The sequence below is a fragment of the Aristolochia californica genome, unplaced genomic scaffold (assembly GCF_029961685.1).
Source record: "Aristolochia californica isolate CCGP_79_NKW_82.1479 unplaced genomic scaffold, dmAriCali1.0.hap1 SCAF_8, whole genome shotgun sequence".
Classification (NCBI taxonomy): Eukaryota; Viridiplantae; Streptophyta; class Magnoliopsida; order Piperales; family Aristolochiaceae; genus Aristolochia; species Aristolochia californica.
The window spans coordinates 40,715,988-40,734,957 of NW_027182279.1; the positions used below are offsets into that span (position 1 = coordinate 40,715,988).

Sequence of the window (18,970 nt, forward strand, 5' to 3'; positions counted from 1 at the left end):
GATTTATCAAAAATCTACATTCATACACCATGCAATGATAAAGGTGGTAGGGAACATTAGTTGAGTAGTTAATTGCCTTTCCATTTCTTACATGAGAAAAATATAAATTATTTTAAATAAGAGATTAATAATTTTTTAAAAAATTTCAGAGTTCTAAACCCCAAAGTAAAGGTTATTATTTTTTAGGGTCGGTCTGACCCGACTTATGTCAAGGTCTGAACTGGTTGATCGGGGTCAAAGCTGCCGACAGATCCTCCAGTCAACGCGGTTCCTCCCACAGGGGAGGCGTCTGAAAATCTGAACACAAAGTTGCCGAAGTTTCTAAAATTGCACTTGGTGACGACCTTTTCACCTACCACTTTTGCTGATCTGAGTAGTCAGAATTATTAAAAAAAAAAACGCCAACGAAGGAAGAAAGTAGGCCGAATTTGATCGGCAAGGTTAGTCCTCTCAGCAGCCGCTGCTCTATTGGTTGAATCTTGATTCATTGGTTATTTAAACGCTGGTTTGATTGTTTAATGCGATACCCATTTTCGATCTTAGCTTTTCTTTTAGTTTCAGGTACGGGTTCTTGTTCTCTTCTCTGTTTCGAGTTTAATGCATGAAATTCCTTTTTCTTTTTCCTTGTGTGTGCTGGTCGGTTTAAATTCTGGTTTTGTGGATTTTGATTTGATACTTGGTTGGGATTCTGATCTGCTAGACTCTTCTATTTGGGATTTGTATTGGCTGCCGCTATTGGATCCCCCCTCCTCCATCTCCAGCTTTATTGATTTTGGATTTAGAGTTTTAACTTTTGAAGATTGTGGTGAGAATAGTTTTAAGCTTTTTGGGGAATTTTTTATGGAAGATACTGTCAGTTGCAGGGCTTGTTAATGTTGTATTTGGTCGATCGTTTTCTTCCCCGAGGACTATAATACTTTGTATTATGAAGAAGTCTTTTGTCATACTGAATATCCTTCAATATTTTGAAAAAGTGATGAATATTCCTAAATGAACGATCTGTCTTCTTTAGCAATGGAGTTTTGCGACTGTTGCTTTATACTGATCCTCGAATTTTGTGAAAAAATTCCCTATTTATCTTGTTTTGCGAGCTAAAGGTAGAAAGACGAACCTGGTTAGAATGAGTTATTAAAAACGAGGCCCTGTTTTGTTCGTCTGAATGCTTAATTCGGACAGGAATGCTTGGATTTTTATGGCGAAATCCAAAATGTAAAGTTGTTAGTCTAACTATTTTGAATGTTGAATCACGAATGTCAAATGCTCTCGTCTCTGCTTAAATTGCAGTGACCATGATGGGTCTTACCTAAAGCCGTATGATGTATGATCTGCCTCTTGGTCTTCCCGTGTTCTGATAGACATTGCACACTAGGTCATTCTTGTTGAAAGGATTTATGTGCCTTCTGATATATCCGATGAGATGTGGAGTAATTTTAGCATTCTGCATCCAAGTCATGTTGATCAAATAACTAAACAATTAAATTAAATTATCTTACAAATTTCTTTCAAGAGTTTATGTTTTGGCATTATGAGAATCAAGTTTTTGCTGAATCACTACTCATCCGTCCTCCATGATAGTGCTGAATTCCCTCAATCTCTGAACAGGAAAAAAGACATGGCTGCTCCAAATAAGCTGACGAGGATTGGTCTGGCTGGCCTTGCTGTTATGGGACAAAATCTTGCCCTCAACATTGCTGAAAAAGGCTTCCCCATTTCTGTTTACAACCGAACAACCTCCAAAGTAGATGAAACAGTTGAGAGGGCAAAACAAGAAGGAGAGCTTCCTCTCTATGGCTTCCATGACCCTGAATCGTTTGTTCACTCCATTCAAAAACCACGGGTTATCATCATGCTGGTGAAGGCTGGGGCCCCAGTTGACCAAACTATCAAAACTCTATCTGTTTACATGGAGCCTGGTGATTGCATTATTGATGGAGGCAATGAGTGGTATGAGAACACTGAGAGAAGGGAAATAGCCATGTCAGAACTGGGGCTTCTGTATCTTGGAATGGGTGTCTCTGGTGGTGAAGAGGGTGCACGGCATGGGCCCTCTTTGATGCCTGGAGGATCCTATGAGGCCTTCAAGCACATTGAAGATATTCTTCTGAAGGTGGCTGCTCAAGTTCCTGATAGTGGTCCATGTGTCACATATATAGGGAAAGGTGGATCCGGTAATTTTGTTAAGATGGTTCACAATGGAATTGAATATGGTGATATGCAGCTGATTGCAGAGGCCTATGATGTGCTGAAATCTGTTGGGAAGCTTTCAAATGAGGAGTTGCACGAAGTGTTTGCAGAGTGGAATAAGGGAGAGCTTCTTAGCTTCTTAATTGAGATTACTGCTGATATATTCAAAATTAAGGATGATAAAAGTGATGGCTACTTGGTAGATAAGGTTTTGGACAAAACGGGAATGAAAGGTACTGGAAAATGGACAGTGCAACAAGCTGCTGATCTGTCCGTGGCAGCACCTACAATTGCTTCCTCTCTGGACTCCAGATTCTTGAGTGGGTTGAAAGAAGAAAGAGTTGAAGCAGCCAAAGTTTTTAAAGAGGGTGGTTTCAGCAACATCTTAACTGATCAAGCTGTAGACAAGGAAAAGCTAGTAAATGATGTGAGGCAAGCCCTTTATGCATCAAAAATTTGTAGCTATGCCCAAGGGATGAATTTGATACGGGCAAAGAGTGTAGAGAAGGGGTGGGACCTGAAATTGGGTGAGCTTGCAAGAATATGGAAAGGTGGTTGTATTATTCGTGCCATTTTCTTGGATCGGATCAAGAAGGCGTATGACAGGAATCCTGATCTGTCAAATCTTCTGGTGGACCCAGAATTTGCAAAGGAGATCATTGATCGACAATCAGCTTGGCGAAGAGTTGTTTGTCTTGCTATTAACTCTGGTATTAGCACACCTGGCATGTCAGCCAGTTTGGCTTATTTTGATACTTACAGGCGAGAGAGGTTGCCAGCTAATTTGGTCCAAGCTCAAAGGGACTACTTTGGTGCTCATACATACGAAAGGACTGATGTTTCTGGGTCCTTTCACACCGAGTGGTTCAAGATAGCGAAAGGGTTGAACAATCAAGTTTCTGGTTTCAACACAAGGGCAGCTAGTTGAAGGGTGGAGGTGCATTAGAGGTGTCTGTTTCTACCTTAATAATGGGAGCTCTCAGAACCTGGATATTTTGAGCTTGTTTCCTTCTATTATTCTTCTGTTCAATGCTATCATTTGAGTACATTAGATTTGGTAAATTGTTGGTTGTGTCCTTACAGTTATTCTCTTTTTGATCCAGAATAAAAGATATTATTCAAAAACAGCGATCAAATTAAAAGCTGGCTGTCATAAAATTTGATTCTACATGAATTGAGAGTTATATTGTTTTGAAAGGATTACCAAGACTTCAACTAGTGGGATTGATCTGATCTCAAATGACCTTTCTTTCATTGTCTTTACATGTTTTGGGGTTTCTGTTCTTGTGAAGAAAAAAAAACATTTAATAAAAACGTTACTGAAAATATTTCACGAACTGGGGAAATGTAGCTGAAGAGAAAAAGGAAAATGGGATCTCCCATAGTTCTTCCCTCTTTTACCTTTTTAAGGCCAAAGGAGTGAAGTTTATTCTTGATTGGAGTTAAAAAAGAATCAATTCCTTCCATAAGCACATATATACAAGCCCCTTTCATTTTCCTCATGGCACTAACACCCTCCAGTACCCCTTCAAACCCTGTTGCTACAAGCAGTACTATTTTGAAGGTCAGTGATGGCTGAGATAGTTTTGTCACCTTTCCTTGAGAAAATAATCAGTTCCTTAGGATCTGTAGTCGTCAAAGAGATCAGAGTAGTTTGGGGAGTTGAAGAGGTACTTGAGACACTTTCCAGCACGCTTTCAGCCATCAATTCTTTGATGGCAGATGCTGAAGAGAAGCAAGTGCAATCTAATACCATAACAGATTGGTTCAGGAATCTCAAAGACACAACGTACGATGTGGAAGATATTGTTGATGATTTCAGTTTAGAAGCATTACAAGCAAAACAACTTGGGGATGTTGTTGTTGAATAAAAAAAATAAAAAAAAAGGTACATAACCTTTGTTTTTGCTTTTGTCTAAAGAAAGTCGCATTTTGGCATGAAATAGGGTATAGGATACAAGATATAAGGAAGACACTAGATGAGATTGCAAAGTAACACGACCAGTTTCATCTCTCGGAGATGAGTGTGGCTAGACCCATCCAAACTAGAGAAGGGCCATATACAGGCCCCTTGATAGATGCACCTACTGTTATAGGGAGAGAAGAGGAGAAAGATAAAATAATAAAATAATTGTTGGCATCAAACGAATCAATTAGTGCAAAACATCCCATAGTTGGTACGAGGGGCCTTGGCAAGACCATTTTTGCTCGACTTGTTTATAATAATGTGGAGGTAAAACAACACTTTGAAGTAAGAGGATGGGTGCGTGTATCTGACATATTTCACAGAAGAAGGATTACAAAAGAAATTGTAAAGTCAATAACTGGAAATCAATGTCGCCTCAAGAACATGATAGAAGAGAATTGTTTTTTTGATTGTGATAGATGATGTATGGGATGATGCTCTCGAATATTGGGATGATTTTCGCATACCATTTACATATGGAGACTAGGGAAGCAAACTAATAGTTATTGTTAAGTTGTGAAGCCTAATTGATCCCTTACGCTGAGTCGGTATGCGGGTTGACCTTGAGGGGTAGATCCATGATATATTGAATATTGTTTCATTAAGGGTAGTTTGGAGATTTCACACTTATAATCTGGTTGTCCTAATTTTTTCTTTATATTTGGGGGCGTTGTTGTTAGGGTTTTATCACCCGGAGTAAGATCATCAGTTACAATTGAGAGATGTTAGAGAAAAAATCACCTGTAAGTGTATGCAATTTCTCATGTAAACTATGTCATCTTCATAGTGGATTATTGCAGCGGCGGAAGACATGATGTAATCTCACCTTGAAGCGAACTTGTATAAATCTTGTTGTATTTTCGTGTTTACTTTTTTCTTCTTCTGCGATTATTATGATTACTCTTGTTAGTTTGGAATTAGGCCGTTTAATTCCTAACAATTACAACAAGGAGTGAAAAAGTTTATTTTGGAGGACATACCAGGTGAAGATTGTCTCAAATTATTCTTAAGGCATTTGTGAATGGTGATGAGGAGAGATACCCAAACTTGGTTAACATTGGGAAAAAGGACAGTGAAGATATGTGGAAGGGTCCCATTGTAAATACACTAGATGGTCTTCTCACATTTACAAGGAAAGAAAGTGATGGAATGGTGTTCTTGAGAGTTCCTTTTGGAAGTTGCCTCAAAAGGAGAATAACATCTTACCTGCCCTCAAATTGAGCTACCATCACTTGCCACCAAAGGTGAAGCCATGTTTTGCATTTTGTTCTTTATTTCCAAAAGATTGGATAGTTGATAAGGATGAGTTAATTAGAATGTGGATGGAACTAGGGTACATACAACCAGATGGATGGAGAGAAGAAGAAGTTATCGGGGATGAATACTTCAATGATTTACTAATGATTTCCTTCTTTTCTTGTGATCCTAGAGCTGAAAATTTATACACTATGCACGATCTAGTCCATGATGTGGCAGAATCATTGGCAAAAGAAAAGTGTATCAGAATGCATGATGGCAAGCTGGATCTAATTCCTAAAAAGGAGAGTCCCCTTAAAAGAGCTCGTCATGCATCTTTTTTTTTTCGAGTAGGAATGCAGGAAAAGTAAGTTTTGATGAAACAAAGAGTTTTAGGCACCTGCATAGCTTTGTAGCCCTAACTTTTATATATGATCTTGATGATAATTCCATTGAATTTGACTAGATTAATACTATATCAGAACTCAAAATTTTGCACTTATTGACTTTGAAAATTGGCTTGATAGATAGGCTCCCTAGTGTTATTAGTTGTTTGCTGCTATTACGATACCTTAATTTTTAAGGCAATGAAATTGAAGAATTTCTAGATTCAATTTGGTCTTTTATATCTCCAAACATTAGACCTGAGATTTTGTTGCTCATTGAAGAAGTTGCCTAATAACACAACCACCCTCACTAACCTATAGTACCTCAATATATCCAATTGCAATAACCTGACTTGTATGCCTACTCATATTGGAAAACTTACAAATTTAAGAGAATTAACTTGCTTCATTTAGGGAAGGAGGCTTGGAAGAAAATAGTAGAACTCAAAGGATTGAACAGTTTGAAAGGTGCATTTGTCATTGAAACTCTTGAAAATGAAGTTAACGGGGAAGAGGCCAAAGAAAGTTGGTTTGAAGAATAAACAACTTAGGAGCTTAGAATTATGTTTGAGAGATGGGGCACGAGATGGATCCATAGAAGAAGAATTGTTTGAAAACCTCCAACCTCACATCAAGTAGGAAAAATTAAATTTGAAGAATTATCAGGGCACTTATCTACCAAGTGTTAGAGTTTGTGGTCTGAGTTAAGTACTAGGCTTTCTGCTACCTAACATATCGGTCTTTTGGGTAGTATTGGCTAGGTGTTTGACATGGTATCACAGCCAGGCACCACGTTCCTTGTTTGAATCCCGAAGGGCAGTGGTAGGAACCCGGGAACGGTGGGTGTTAGAGTTTGTGGTTTGGGTTAAGTACTTGGCTTTCCGCTACCTAATAAGTTGATCTTTTGGGTAGTATTGCCTAGGTGTTTGACACCAAGTTGGTTGCCAAATCTACCCTCTTTCAAGGAGTTATGTTTGCTGGGTTGTCAGGAACTAACATTCTTCCTAGAGGATTTGGAGAAACTCGTGTCTCTTGAATGTTTGTGGTTGGACCCACCCAAATCTTTGAAGTTACTTTGGATCACAGGATGCCCCTTGTTGAAGGAAAGTGGTGAAAGTATAAATGGAAGGGATTGGGCTAAGATAGCATATTTCCCATATATATTTAGATTCCCTAACTTTCAACTTTCAATGAAGAACATTTGAGAGGTAACTTTTTTAGAGTCTTTTCTTCTACATTGATAGAGTTATTTTCACCAACATCTACTACTAAAGAGCCAAATAATACTAAACCATTTCAGAATTTTCAATTTACTGAATTCTAACATGGGTGAAGGAAACCCCTAACAAAGGTATCAATATAAAGGTAAGAAACTGCAAGCTTTCTTCCCTTGAAAAATTTAACTTATTTTTTACATGCTATCCGGACAAGGTGAGAACTCCTCTTTTATTTCTTTCTTGCTTTTTTTTTAATAAATTCTTTTAGAAAAAAATGTTAAAATTGGTTAAACAAAATTTTGTAGCTTTTATATTATTTTATGTCATTAAAATGTAACATTTTTTTTGTTTTGTATTTTATTTTCAGGGTACGTACTAATGAAAGGTGCATTTAGATCAATTTCTTGTTTACTCAACCATATATATATAGCAAAGGACCAACTACACATGATTGGTTAAGGCTTTCTTTAATGAGAACCTCATGTATCTTGTTCTTGTTGTGTATGTATCATATTTCAAAGATTTGTTAGTTTGTATTTATGCTTTGGTCAATTGTGTTCATACTATAGAAGCATGAAATATGATGTTATTTCTATGTTATGATATTTATTCACTCGTAGTAAAATCTTAGCAAATAATTTATGTAATAAAGGTTTTGGTTGTGTTGAGATTTTGATCGTGTTTATGAAATATTTACATAGCATAAATCCTATACACAGACATATGAAAAAAAAAAAAAAATAGTAAAATAATAATTTAAAAAATTATATAAATAAAAATTTATAAAATAGAACTTAAAATAAGTTCAACCTACATAAAATGTCAGATCTTTAGGATGTAGAATGATTAATGTTGGTATTTAAGTTACAAGACATGAACCTTTAGAGGGCTTTGAGCCATGACAAAATAGGCCAAAGGGACTACCCTCAATTGTCTAGCAACCTGTTCTCGCAAATATATATTACTTTTTCTAAAGAAGGAATGACCCAAAGAGTAGCTGTAAAAATTTAAAATAAGTTGATCCCTTGGCCCATTGCCTAAAAAAGGCTCAAATATAAATAGATAGTGAAAGAATGTGGAGGGATCCCTTTGGCCATAATTTTTATAAAACAAAATAAATCAAAATATAATTTTTTTAATATTTTAAGATAAAAAAATATAAATTAAAAAGGAAGGATAAAATAAACTTTATAAAACTGAATATAAACAAAAAGATAAATAAAACAAAAGAAAAAACCGAAGTCTTTTTTAAAAAATAAAAAATATATAATTCTATTAAGAAAGAAATACAATATATTATGGAACCAATTATTTAATAGTTATTATACTAATAAAAAACAATGGATAAAAATAAAATTAAAACTGAACATAAGTAGTTACTATAATATAAAGAAATAAAATGAAAGATAATCATTTATAAATTAATAAATAATATATAAATTGTAATATTAATAGTAGGAAATGGAATAGAGAGTAAAATTAAAAGGAAATTAATTAAAAATATAAATACAATTTAAAAACTAATAAAATACTAAATTAATAATCAAAACAAAGAATTACAATAACAAAAAGAGAAGTAAATGAAAAATATAAATAAAAGCAGGGAAATATTAGAATGAAATAAAAATGGAAGAAGAAGAGTAATCCATCTAAACATAATAAGAAAACATGAAAAATATAATAATTATTTGTATAGAATACAATTCAAATAATATAAACAAAAGTTCAAATGGATAAATAGACATGTGATTGAGCATTATGACCCAGTACCATCATATCGAGTCCGCATATAGTTCCTACACTAGAGTTGGTTTCTGAAATCGGATGCGTGAGCCAGCAGGCCGAGCCACATTAGCTTGTTGTCTTCATTTCGACGCAAAAATGAACCAAAACGGAAACATATTAAATTCAACATAATTTTTTTATGGATTTTGGTGAAACTAGAGGGTAAATATTCGAATTTGAGTCCTCTTTCAAATAATTGTTTCAGTTTAAATATAAAATCATGATATTACATAGAAAAAATGATTCAAAGCATATTATTTCGTTAGTGAAATTATGAAATTCTAAACCATTTTTCAATGTATTTTATCGAAAAAAGAGCCAAATTTCTTGTACTAAAGAGATCTATCTAATACATAAATCAATTTGAATGAAAAACAACAAAATAGATTTGAGAAATAATTTACTGCAAAACAAAAATAGGCATAATCAAGACTCATACCATGAAAGTTTTTTTGAGAAAATAAATTTGAAGATGCAAGAGACAAAAGTTGCAAAAGAATTTTATGTGGTTCAACCCTATAACCTAATCCATGGAGTGAAAGAGAAAGAGAGAAATTCTATTAAGTCAGAATAATTTTTACTTCAATACAAGCCTATTTATTGGTTGCAATCAAATAATTTGAATTCTTAATAAAAGATTCATTTTTTTAATTTAAGAAATTTAAATCAATAAATATTTTTTCTTGATTTTAAGAAATCATGAGAATCAATCTCTTAATTGATTTATCATTAATTTCCTAATTTATTATATAATATAATTCCAAAAATAATAATTTTCAAAAATAATTTCTCACTTAAATCAAGGGATATCTCTTTTTTCCATATAAATGGTGCAATAATTGCACTCTCAAAAGCAGAGACTTATTATGTCTTGTCCAAAAGAAAAGCAGGATTTTTCCTTCTGAAGAGGATCTCGTGATCCACGACGACTGCATGGAAAGTTAAAAATAAAATATTTCTTTTACTAAAGATAGGAAGCACGTAACACCCCACTAAAGAAAAAGAAAAAATAAAGAATTATGTACTTTGGCGTGGAGATAAGAGATAATCCTCATTGCTTCCATGAACATATGTATAAAAGCAGTGTTTCAGTATTCCCATGCTACCACCACCGTTTCCCAACCCTCCAAGGAGTCTCTCTTGCAACCAGTATCGGTTCTATTTGGAAGGTCATTGATGGCTGAGATAGTTTTGTCACCTCTCCTTGACAGAGTAATCAGTTCCATAGGATCTGCACTCGTCCAAGATATCAGAGTAGTTTGGGGAGTTGAAGAGGAACTCCAGAGACTTTCCAGAACGCTTTCAGCCATCAATTCTTTGATGGCAGATGCTGAAGAGAAGCAACTGGAATCTAATACTATGAAAGATTGGCTCAGGAAGCTCAAAGAAGTAGTGTACGATGCGGAAAATGTTGTTGATGATTTCAATTTAGATGCACTACAAGCACAACAAGCTGGGGATGTTGTTGAATCAAAAAAGAGAAAAGAGGTACATAACCTTTGCCTTTGCTTTTCTCTAAAGAAAGTTACATTTCAGCTTAAAATAGGGAAAAGGATACAAGATATAAGAAAGAGACTAGATGAGATTGCAAAGGAGCGCAACCAGTTTCATCTCTGTGAGATGAGTGTGGCTAGACCCATCCAAATCAGACAAGGTCCATTTACAAGCCCCTTGATAGATCCATCTATTGTTGTAGGGAGGGAAGAGGAGAAAGATAAATTAATAAAAGAACTGCTGATGTCAAACGAATCAATTAGTGAAAAACATTTCTCAGTTATTCCTATAGTTGGTTTAGGAGGGCTTGGCAAGACCACTTTTGCTCGACTTGTTTATAATAACGAGGAGGTAAAGCAATACTTTGAAGTAAAAGGATGGGTGTGTGCATCTGATAGGTTTGAGGGAAGGAGGGTTACAAAAGAAATTGTAGAGTCAATAACTTGAAAGAAATGTGATGTAATACAACCTGAAAATTGCCTCAAGAACTTGATAGAAGGGAAGAAATTTTTGATTGTGATAGATGATGTATGGGAAGATGCTCTCAGTTACTGGGATGATTTTCGCATACCATTTATACATGGAAACCAAGGAAGCAAACTAATAGTTACAACGAGGAGTGAAAAAGTTTCTTCAGTTATGGGCACATCTGCTTCCTTTCATTTGGTAGGCTTACCAGATGAAGATTGTCTTAAATTATTCTTGAGGAAGGCATTTGTGAATGGCGATGAGGAGAGATACCCAAACTTGGTTGACATTGGGAAAGTGATAGTGAAGAAATGTAGAGGGGTCCCTTTGGCTATAAATACACTAAGTGGCCTTCTCACATTTACAAGAAATAAAAGTGAGTGGAATGGTGTTCTTGACAGTTCCTTTTGGAAGTTGCCTCAAAATGAGAATAGTATTTTACCTGCCCTCAGATTGAGCTACCATCACCTGCCACCAAAGGTGAAGCCATGCTTTGCTTTTTGTTCTTTATTTCCAAAAGATTGGAGATTTGATAAGGATGAGTTAATTAGAATGTGGATGGCACTAGGGTACATACAACCAGATGGATGGAGAGAAGAAGAAGTTATAGGGGATAAATACTTTAGTGATTTACTGATGATTTCCTTCTTTTCTGTTATTCCTCACAAAAATGAATTCACCATGCATGATCTAGTCCATGACTTGGCAGAATCATTGGCAAAAGAAGAGTGTATTAGATTGCATGACGGCAAGTTGGATCTAATTCCTAAAAAGAACAATATCCCTCAAGGAGCTCGTCATGCATCTTTGATTTTGAGTGGGAATGCAGAAAAAGTAAGCTTTGATTATATAAAAAGTTTGAGGCGACTGCGTACCGTTGTAGCCCTAACTCAAATATGTAGTGTTATTGATGAGTTTGACGTGATTAATATTATAGCAGAACTCAAATTTTTGCACGTAATGAGGTTGAGAAATAGCAATATATGTAGATTGCCCAACGTTGTTGGTTGTTTGCGGTTATTACGGTACCTTGATCTTTCATGCAGTAAAATTGAAGAATTGCCATATTCAATTTGCAGTCTTTCATATCTCCAAACATTAAACCTAGAAGGTTGTGTAAATTTGAAGAAGTTGCCTAATAACACAGCTACCCTCAAGAACCTAAGGCACCTCAATATAACCAATTGCTATGACCTGACTTGTATGCCTACTCAGATTGGAAAACTTACAAATTTAAGAAAATTAACTTGCTTCATTGTGGGGAAGGAGGCAGGGACGAAAATAGTAGAACTTGAAGGATTGAACAGTTTGACAGGTAAACTTGACATTAAAAGGCTTGAAAATGTAGTTGACGGGGAAGAGGTGAAGGAAGCTGGTTTGAAGAATAAACAACTTAGGTGGCTGGAATTATTTTGGACACATGAGGAGGCACGCGATAGATCCATAGATGAAGACGTGCTTGAAAACCTCCAACCTCATATGAACTTGGAAACATTAACTTTGTGGGATTATCAGGGCACTTATCTACCAAGTTGGTTGTCGAATCTACCCTCTCTCAATAAATTGAATTTGTTAGTTTGTCGGGAACTAGCATCCTTGCCAGAGGATTTTGGAAAACTCAGGTCTCTTGAACGATTGTGGTTGTACAGATGTCCTAAAATACCATCTCTACCAAGCAGTGGGCTGCCGAAGTCTTTGAAGAAACTTGGTATCTTGCATTTGCCCTTGTTGATGGAAAGTTGCGAACATATAAATGGAAGGGATTGGCCCAAGATAGCACATATCCCTTTTATTTCTATTCACTAGCTATTCAACTTTCAAAGAAGAGAAGAACATTAGAGAGGTAACTTCTTGACAGTCTTTTCTTTATATTGATATTTAAAGTTACTTTCACCTACATATACTACTAAGGAGCCAAATAATACTGATCCATTTCAAAATTTTCAATTCAATGGATTCTTATATGGCTCAAGGAAACTCCTAACAAAGGTATCTATATAAAGGTATGTAACTGCAAGCTCTCTTCCCTCAGAAATTTAGCATATTTTTTACATGCTATCTGGCAAGGTGAGAACTCGTCTTTCTTTTATTTCTTGTTTTTTTTTTTTCATCTTTTCTACGACGTTCTCTCTCCCACCATGTCCATAAGGAGTAGCTCTTTACATTTGAATGACATTAAAGGAGAGATATAATGCCCCTCTCCCTCTAATTAGACCCTTTGAATATATTATTTTCGAGAACTGTTAAATTAGATTAAACAAAGTTTTGCAGCTTTTAATTATTTTATGTCATTAGAAATATAACATTTTTCTTGCTTTCCCTTATTTAAAAATTTTTCAAGGTATGAAATAATGAAAGGTGCATTTGGATCAATTTCTCGTCTACCGACTACATATATAGCAGAGGACCAATTACACATGATTGGTTAAGGCTTTCTCTAATGTGACCCTCATGTATCTTGTTCTCCTTGTGTAAGTATTGTATTTTGAAGATTTTTTAGTTTGTATTTATGCTTTGGTTAATTGTGTTCGTACTACTAAAATCGGAAATGTGATGTTATTTCCCTTTTATGACATGTATTCACTTGTTATGCTATTTCTATGTTATGACTTAAAAAATAGAACATAAGAAAATGTTCTATATAAAATTGTGAATAGGACATAGTAAATTCAACCTATATAAAATAATATAAGAATAAGAATTAAAATAAGGACATAGGGTTATTAGATTTCCACCAAAACTTTTTTTATTTTTTATTTTTGGCTTTACGAAATTAAAAAAATTTGAGCCCACCTTTTGAGGGCTTTGAGCCATGACAAAATGGGCCCAATTCACCTTTCCGTGTAAACCTTTATATTTTGATTTATTTTGTTAAAAGGTTAAAATTTTGTTTAAGATAAAAAGGAAATAATATAAATAAAAAAACAAAGGCTAAAATAAACTTTATAAAAGTGAATATAATAAAATGAAAATTTAAAGTTTTAAATTAAAATTACAAACAACAAATAAACAGATAAATAGAACAAAAGAAAAAACTGAAGTTTTTGTTAAATAAATAAAATATAATATGGAACCAATTATTTAATACTTATTATACTAATTAAAATAACAAATAAAATTAAAATTAAACTGCAAATAAGTATTTATTATAATATATAAAGAAAGAAATGAAAATAATCATTTATAAATTAATAAATAATATATTAATTTTAAAATTAATAATAAAGAAATGGAATAGAGAGTAAAATTAACAGGAAAGTAATGTAAAAAAATTCACATTCGAGAGGTATAATATTTTCTTGACTTACCAACGACGTGGTGGTGACATGGCGTAAGACTCTTTGGGTGTTGACGTGGCATGATGATGTGGCTCTACGTAAGCGTTCAAAGTTTACGTATCACCTTTGACTATACACATGTGGATTTGACTAGTTAAAGTTGTGTATTTGCGCAATTAAGTTCCAAAGTTGGTTATTTTTATTATTATTTTTAAAAAAATTGGGTAATATACTAAAATTCCCTAAAAATAAATACAGATACAAAAGATATAGGGGTAGATGCATTGGTTGATAGGGACATGGGGTAGATGCTGGTATAATTTTGGGGTGTTGAAGAGGAACAAATCCTAAAATGAACACCAATCATAAGTTCCCAATTTAAGGGCAAATTACAATAGAAAGAAATGTAGTTTAAGTAATTAGTTCAAATACATTCTTCTTATATCTTATATTTCTAAATAGAGAGAGAACGGGTTGAATGCCCTTCTATTCTCCACAAATGTCCTACTCGTCAGCTTCTGAACTTATGTGACCCGATCTGAGTTTATAATTTTTTGCCAACCTAAATGTTAACTCAGCGTGACTCAGTGAAATGTACTTCAGTGATTTTGTTACAGAAAATCTAGTGGACTCGTCTTTATGCATGAATTGTTGCATCGAGTTGACACAGGTTTGTGAATAGCTTGAGCTCGGCTCGGTTATATTCGAATAAACCCGATCTTGAATCGACTTCGAGATTAGGTTGCCGACTTGTTTAAGTAAACGAGTCGAACCCGAACTAAGCTCGGTTTGGTTCACGAGCTTGCGAACCGGCTTCTTTACTCAAAGAGTCGGATTTGGGAGTCAGGACCGAATGTGAAACCTTTCCCTCCCAAATTTTTTATGGATGCAAACTAGTGTTTCCAGCTTCCCGACACGGGTGATCCACATGCACTACATTGGTTGAGCGTCGTTCGTGATGTCGATGGTCGCAAATTTCCATGTGCGTTGTCCATCATGCATCACGAGAGTAGAGATGGCGAGCAGTGGGGATGAACAGAAAAAGGGTATGGGTTCAATTTTTTTGGAGGAAATTTCTGCTTGCTGTTATTTGCAAGTAGAGGTTGGACTTGAACCTGTTCGGATTATTCAGATACGAAGAAACACCTTTCTAGGTGAGTAGCCATCGGATTTCGTTGACGCCTCCCAGCGATGGTGTCTCTATGTACGTTTTTGGCTTGCGGCATGTTGGAACATAGCCAAGGTCGGCGTTGGGTGCGCCGTCGTCGAGGTGGTGATGGAGGCAAGGCATTGCTCTTTGCGCGTGGCTGGAGGTTGAAGATGACCTCCAGGTTTTGGATTGAGTTGGATACGACTCACCCATTCCAAATTGCGCAACTGAGTTAGTCAGTAATGCTAAGAAAAAAAATTGTTGAGTGTGAGATTTGAACCCAAGCCCTCAACTTAAATTTTTGGTAAATGACCTCGTAGTCATCTCACTTTAATTGTAATTGTTGGATACATTTAATAGATATTAGAATAACTAGAAAATTAGTATATTTTTTTATACCATATCTCATTTAATTCATATGAATTCAATAATTTTACATGTATATATATATATATATATATATATATATATGATCATTTTTATCTTATGAAATTTTTTATTTAGTATTTTATGCATATTTTTTGTTGACTTAAATATAATGAATTAATAATTGGCATCAATTTTAGTCAATTATTTTAGTGTCATATTTTTGTTTATATTTGACTAATTGAGTAATAGCCACAACATTTTTAATTATGAAAATTTCTAGTGACATTAAGCTTAGTCACATAAAGTTAATGACATAAAAAATATGATTAATCATGGAGATATAATTATTTAACTTCACATGGCAAATGCTATATTTAAGTGATTAATCAAGATGGGATATAAAAATTTCAAAAAAAAAAAAAAATCTAGTTGCCAACAGGCCTAGAAAATTCTTTTACAGACATATTTTGATCTCATCATAAAGTTATATAAATCGCTTGTGTTATAATCTAAACCCATAGTAAATTTTATAATGACATGTTGGTTTATTTGTTTGAATTTATTTACATGGCTAAATATTCAATATTTAGCTTTATTGCATGTTTTAGTAAGTTTATTGTTTATTTTGCATTTGTTCAAATTTTATTTTTTCCAAATTTTGATTCCTCTTATATTGTTCATCTCCATTAATGGAGACAATTATAATGATTGGAAGGTGAAAATTCTCCTGTCACAGGTGCATGGACCTTTACTTGGCACTTCGAGTGAATGAACCTCCAAGCCCTATGGAATCTAGTACCCAAATTAAGACATATTTTTTATGCAAAGTTTTAAATATAGGTTAGAGCTCGAACTCGACTCGACTCGAGCTCGAACTTGAACTTGGTTAAAATTATTGGACTTAGGCTCGATTACAATTGTAGGCTCAAGGCTAGGCTGGACTCGAGCTCGAGTTCAAAATATTTAAATGAGTTTTTTACCAAAATTACCATTTAAAAAAACTTATTCCTGAAAACAACGACGTCATCAACTTATTTTGAAAAATACCCAACTTTGATAGGTCCAATGTACATGTGGACAGTCAAAGGCGACACATAAGCTTTGACTGATTATGTGTCGCCACATCATCCGTGCGGTATGGTAGATGAACACACCGGTTGCCACATCATTATTTTTGACACTTCATCTGCCATGTCAGTTGCCACGCCATTAAATGATTAAATTTTGAATAAATTTTAAAAAAATAAAAAAATCAAATACACTTTTTATTACCCTATATCTAAAATAATAAATTATTAAAAAATCTAATAAACTATTAAAAATTTAATTCATACATATTTAACACCATTTAATATCAATTAAAAAATTTAAAGTTACACTTTTTGTTACTTTATATTTTTTAAAATAAAATAAAATAAGTATACAAATTAGATTTAAAATATTTATAAATAGAAAAATTCTAACTCTTACCCATTTATTATGGATTTAAAATATTGATAAATTGAAAATTTCTTACTCTTAAGTCTCACTCACATATTATCTATTTAAAATATTAAAAAATTAAAGAATATATATAAAAAAGTTATCTTAGAGTTTAAAAATAAAATTTATTTGTATACTTTTTATCACCTTATTTAAAAAATAATAATATTAAGAAATTTAAAATATTTATAAATATAAAAAATCTAACTTTTTCCCATTTATTATGGATTTAAAATATTTATAAATTGAAAAAATCTTACTCTTAAGTCTTACCCATATATTATCGATTTAAAATATTTATAAATTTAAAAAATCTACAATTTTTTTTAAAAGTTTTAAAATACAATTTATTTGTATACTTTTATCACCTTATTTACAAAATAATAATATTTATAAATTTAAAATATTTATAAACAGAAAAAATCTAACTCTTAGCCATTTATTATGAATTTAAAATATTTATAAATTTAAAAAATCTTACTCTTAAGTCTTACCCATATATTATCGATTTAAAATATATTTAAATTAATAAATATAAAAAAAGTTATTTTAGAGTTTAAAAATACAATTTATTTGTATACTTTTTATCACCTTATTTACAAAATAATAAATTATTTAAAAATATATTATTTAATTAAAAATCTTAAACACCTTTTATTATCAATTAAAAATATTTATTAACTGAAAAAATATGAAAATTTGATTTGAGTTTAAAAAGTAAATGCATCGATAAAATTCTGGTTTACAGCCCTTTCCATGTTGTAGGTTTTAATTTATCTGCGATTGACAAAAATTTCACTAACATAAAATAAAAAATTAAACAGTAAATCACAAAAAAATCAATACAGTAATTAAACACCTAAATTCAAATCAACATTATAATTAAACACAGTAATTAGATTCAAGTAACAAAAACCCTAAAAAATCACCCTACTAAATCGGCTTCTGAAATTCAAATTCGGGTTTGGAGGGTGTGTATGGCTTCGGTTTTGAGAGAAGGGGCAGCGAGAGAGTGAAATAATAGGGTATTAGAGCGGGGGCGGCGAGAGGATGAACAGAGGGGAACAGAGAAGAAGAACGAGAGATGAGGCTGAGATGAAGTCTCGGTTGAGACGAAGAGAGAGTGGTTGAGAGGGGGGTGTTGAGGGCGAAGCCGAGGCTGAACGGCGGCAGCAGGGGAGCGGTCGTGGCCGAGCGGCAGTAGCAGGGGAACGGCAGTAGTAGGAGAGGGAGTGAGAGGAGAGGAGAAGAGAAAGATCGAGGAAGAAATATTAGAATGAAAAAAATATAAGTGAGGGCTTACATGGCATGAACTTACGTGGTGCGAGATGACGGGGAAAAAGAGGGAAATTGATAATGATATGGCAACTGACATGGCAGATGACATGTCAAAAATAAATGGCGTGGCAGCCGATGTGTTCATCGACCATTTTGTACTGTTGACATGGTGACACTAAGTAGTTAAAGCTTACGTGTCATTTTGACTGTTCACATGTATAGTGGACTAGTCAAAGTTGGATATTTTTCAAAATAAGTTGATGACGTTGTTTTCTGTTGAAACCAGTTGCGCTAAAACTTCGAGGTATTAGTGAGAGGCGCAACAGGACCTTGTACAAGGATTGGCCCGAGTGATACAAATACGGTTCCACACGCCCCCGCACGGGAAATACCCGTGGAAATTCGGTGGCCAAATTCACAGCCTTCGGGGGGGAGTGGGATTCGAACTCGGGACCAACCTGCTCTGATACCATGTTAATCCGGTCCGGCTCGGTTCAGTCCGGTCCGGTTTGATCTGGTCCGGTTCGGTACGATCTGGGCGGATTCAATTCTGGTCCGCTCCAGTGCTGGTCCGATCCGGTTCGAGTTTAGACCGGTTCGGTCCGATTCGGTCGACCCGTCGGTCTGGGTCGACAGGAAAAATAAATCAACAGTACCTAAGTTTAAAAAAAATACTG

General features: G+C 34.2%; 2 protein-coding genes across 3 annotated transcripts; both read left to right on the forward strand.

Moving 5' to 3' along the window:
• Positions 1 to 248: 248 nt before the first annotated feature.
• LOC137939380 (6-phosphogluconate dehydrogenase, decarboxylating 1) lies at positions 249 to 3,374 on the forward strand. Of its 2 annotated transcripts, none has more exons than XM_068784648.1 (2): positions 249 to 440; positions 1,603 to 3,374. In XM_068784648.1, exon 2 carries the CDS (start codon positions 1,613 to 1,615, stop codon positions 3,110 to 3,112), a length of 1,500 nt encoding a protein of 499 aa, XP_068640749.1. In that variant the 5' UTR covers positions 249 to 440; positions 1,603 to 1,612; the 3' UTR covers positions 3,113 to 3,374. The 2 variants fall into 2 exon arrangements, with proteins under 2 accessions (XP_068640749.1, XP_068640750.1); XM_068784649.1 differs by lacking the exon at positions 249 to 440 and adding an exon at positions 447 to 561.
• Positions 3,375 to 9,950: 6,576 nt separating this feature from the next.
• Positions 9,951 to 12,542, forward strand: LOC137938583 (putative disease resistance protein RGA3). The gene is made up of 2 exons (XM_068783532.1): positions 9,951 to 10,649; positions 10,755 to 12,542. The coding sequence occupies exons 1-2, from the start codon at positions 9,951 to 9,953 to the stop codon at positions 12,540 to 12,542; spliced, it is 2,487 nt and encodes an 828-aa protein (XP_068639633.1).
• The last annotated feature ends 6,428 nt before the right edge of the window (positions 12,543 to 18,970 follow it).